This window comes from Lucilia cuprina, chromosome 4 (genome assembly GCF_022045245.1).
Source record: "Lucilia cuprina isolate Lc7/37 chromosome 4, ASM2204524v1, whole genome shotgun sequence".
NCBI classification, from domain to species: domain Eukaryota; kingdom Metazoa; phylum Arthropoda; class Insecta; order Diptera; family Calliphoridae; genus Lucilia; species Lucilia cuprina.
Genome location: NC_060952.1, coordinates 14,603,633 through 14,607,421, shown reverse-complemented (window position 1 = coordinate 14,607,421; position 3,789 = coordinate 14,603,633). Strand labels below are relative to the sequence as shown.

Sequence of the window (3,789 nt, the reverse complement as noted above, 5' to 3'; positions counted from 1 at the left end):
TTGGTAATTACTTTCAACTGCAACCACTTACCTATTCACATACTTTTTTATCACTACTACATATCGTCCTGATTACATAGAAACGCATATCGCTCACTTACACTAAAAGTCTTGTGTAATGCAAAATTTGGATTTTTTTGAACTGAGGTCATAATTCGATTTTTTGTTGTTAACGTAAAAACTAAAACTTATTTATTCACGAATGTTAATGCATATACATAAGTATTTGCCTTCAATGGCATATAGTGTTAAATAATGACTTAATAATTTTAATTAATTTCTCTTGAAGGAATTTGTAATAAAATGACTGCAGATATTTTAAATCTAAACAGATTTTTAAATATAAAATATAAATGTTTGAATTAATGAATAAAAATTAAGAATAAAATAAAATTTTAGTTTTTGCCTTTATAAACAGACTTTGAAATCGAACTATAAACCAACTTTTAATCCTTTCACCTTAGTAATTAATAAATGAACAAAGCTCGCATACAAAATATTAATATATATATATTTTTTTTGCATTTTATTTACAGGTCGTCCCGAGCCTGTTGTGACATGGATGAATGGCACGCAACAATTGGAATCCGGCAATGGTGTTTCAATGGGACGTCATGTAACCGTCAATCGTTTAGAAGTTCCACACATAAAACGTTCAGCATTAAACAATACCTATCGTTGCCAGGCTTCGAATACGAAATTAGTACCACCAGTGGAGCGCAGTATTCGAATTGATATGTTGCGTAAGTTTATTTTTTTTAAATAGTGGGAAAATTGAAAAGGATTTATTAATTCAAAAAGTTCAAAGGTTGTCTGGTCTTTTAGTTGGTTAAAATAAAATTTGATCATGCTACTTTAACAAATGGCTTTTTTTGTTTTGTACATTTATAGCTATAAAATAAAAAAAACATTGATTGTGTTAATACTTTATGACTATTGCGTGTTAAATTTGCACTACGTAGTTGCGTGTTTTTATGGACATAACATTTAGCCAACAAGTTTGTTAATATATTGCACATTTTAACCTCTTTTTTCTGTTCTTGTAATCTCGTCTTAACTGAGCCCCCAACTATAAGATTTTAGCTCTCTTTTTTGTTAGTAATGATTTTTAAATGCACATAGTAGTTAAGATTGGCGATAAGGTTATTTGTTTATTTTTACTTTTTAATAAAGTTGAAAATTTTAATCATGATTTTTGTGTTCTTTTTGCAGTTAAACCGACATCTGTTAATCTGACAAACAAGCAAAAAGTTTTCTCAACGGGCACTCAGTACAACTTGACATGCATAGTGGAAGGTTCTGTGCCGGATACAGAAATAAAGTGGACACAAAATAATCGTCCATTTAAGAGAGGAACGGTAAGTGGAATTTCAGTTTAACAATTAAGTGAATTTTAAGTAACATTTGTGTCAAGGTTTTTAGGATTTTATTTTTCTTAATGGACTATAATTGAAATAAATGAGTATTATTTAATTTATTATTTAGTAAGCAAAAAGATGATACAAATTTACAAAAAAAAATCAAAATAATCATGTAAAATGTTAACTATGAAATTTTAAAAATAAAACTTATATATTGTAAGATTTATCCTATACTATTTAATTTAAAAAAAGTCTTCATATCATCGTTAATACCTTTATAAACAACTTTCTCATTTTAATTTCAGTTATCTACTTCCCAAATAAATGGTAAAGTTCTATCTACTCTCACCTTTAATCCACAACCAGAAGATGATGGCACCCTACTCAAGTGTGAGGGCTCAAATCCACGCTTACAAAATTCAGCTTTAGAAGACTCCTTAATGCTCAATGTCATGTGTAAGTAAAATTTACAAAATAACTAGAAGTATTTATTTATTTAACAAAACATACAAATAATATATAAATAATTTCAAAAAATAAATTCCACCAAGTAAAACTTTTGTCATAAATCTTTAAACTAAATGTACCCTCATACATGTTAACATTGTCGATGTTATTTTTTCTGTGCTACATATACTGAATATACATATGTATGTATAAGTATCTTTTTTTCAACAAACACATTAAACGCTGCTGCTGCTGTATATTTGCAAATGATGATAAAGTTGTCATCGCTAGCTACATAATCATAAATTTATTGTTATAAAGACTTTAAACATAAATATTCAAACAACACCATCAACATGAACCCCCAATCCCACCCCCAACAAAGTAAAACAATAAACACCTACTATACGAACCGAAGTAACAATTTCAACACCAATTTTCCAGCATGATAATGATAAGGAAAAATCTAGATAAAATATGAAACATTTCAATTGTATTGTTTTTTGTTTTGCAATTTTGTTTTATTTGTTTGTTTGCTTTCTGATATGATTTAATATAATAAATTTTAATTTTAAGCATGAAAAGAAAGTTAGGGGCTATAATATATGTATATGTATTTTTATGTTTGGATATGTATATGATTTTAACATTGTTGCAGATAAATACTGTGTTAGTAGAATCTGGAATTGCTTAAGGCAGTAGGATACAGTAGTGAAGATGAAAATACATATGCATTTAAAAAATGAAAAAAAAAACATTTGTTCAATATATTTCAAGGTTAAGAATAAGTTTTAAGTACTTAAGAATATATTACAAATATAATCTTATAATTTGAACACAACAATTATATTTCCAAGAAATAAAAATGTAATATAATTATAAATAATTTAAATATAAATAACACAGTGAGATGAAAATAAAAATTCCTGGGAAGTGATACTATTTTTTTTAAAGACAGAAATATGCCAAACACCTCCACAATCTTGAGATATGGTTTTTGTACCTTTGTAACATAGTTGAATCTCAAAAGATTTTAAGTTTCTCAGCGGATTTAGAAATAGAAGCTGAGGCTTTTACAATTACATAATATTTAGTAAACTGAAGAAATTTTTGAGCATTTCATTGGCAAACATATTTTATTGATTTTTTTTAGAAACATTTTCTAGGGTTGAAGATGTTTTTACAAAGTATTTTGCATAGAAACCGTACTATTTATTAATGCATTATTAAAATCAGTTGAAATTCGATAAGTTACTGACTTATAATTGCTTAAAGGTATGAAAATCGGAGGTTAAATATATCGCAAGATGTTGGAGGTGTTTGGCATATTTCAAAAACAAATTCTTATTCTATTTGGATCCACTTTTTAAAAAATAGTATCACTTCCTAGAAATTTATATTATAAGTATAGTAATGAAAAATATATAGTGAAAATAAGTTTTCTAATATATAATAATAATAAGATTTTTAATTAAAACTGCAATTTAATATTCCTTTATCTAAGGGGATCTTTAGCAAGCAATTATTTAAATGTTTATGTTCCCTTCTATATACATAATAAATAAATGGAAATAAGTCAAAATTTAAAATCCCTTTATCACCAACACATTTGCTGGTCGTACTGTTTTAACTTGAAAACAAACTAAAACATTTTATGGCACATTTCAAAACCATTTAAATATACATGTATTTGTCATGTCAAAATATTAAGGAATTAAATAAATTTATTGTGTAAAAATTCTTAAGAGGAGATAGAGTATACACTGAAAGTCAAACTTAAATTAATGGCTAAACTTTTTTACATTACAAATTATTATTTTTCTTTTTAAAAATTTAATATTTTTTATAAAGAAAAATTATTAGCAAGTTAAACGGTTCCTTCGGGATCCACGTAGTGGCTGTGGTTGAAACCCAAATCGCGGGGAGAGAATGTTGGTTTAAGGACTGATATATCCTATACCTAATGGGTTGGAGAATTCTC

General features: G+C 26.7%; 1 protein-coding gene across 1 annotated transcript; it reads left to right on the top strand.

Moving 5' to 3' along the window:
- Window positions 1-533: 533 nt before the first annotated feature.
- Window positions 534-2,535, top strand: LOC124419859. The gene is made up of 3 exons (XM_046950702.1): window positions 534-743; window positions 1,213-1,358; window positions 1,667-2,535. Exons 1-3 carry the CDS (start codon window positions 563-565, stop codon window positions 1,823-1,825), a joined length of 486 nt encoding a protein of 161 aa, XP_046806658.1. The 5' UTR covers window positions 534-562; the 3' UTR covers window positions 1,826-2,535.
- Window positions 2,536-3,789: the final 1,254 nt, after the last annotated feature.

Excerpts from the sequence above, each read along its gene's own strand:
- LOC124419859 (XM_046950702.1), top strand. The coding sequence starts at position 563 with ATGAATGGCACGCAACAATTGGAATCCGGCAATGGTGTTTCAATGGGA. Across the intron at positions 744-1,212 it reads TATTCGAATTGATATGTTGC|TTAAACCGACATCTGTTAAT; the intron begins GTAAGTTTATTT and ends TTCTTTTTGCAG. Across the intron at positions 1,359-1,666 it reads GTCCATTTAAGAGAGGAACG|TTATCTACTTCCCAAATAAA; the intron begins GTAAGTGGAATT and ends TTTTAATTTCAG.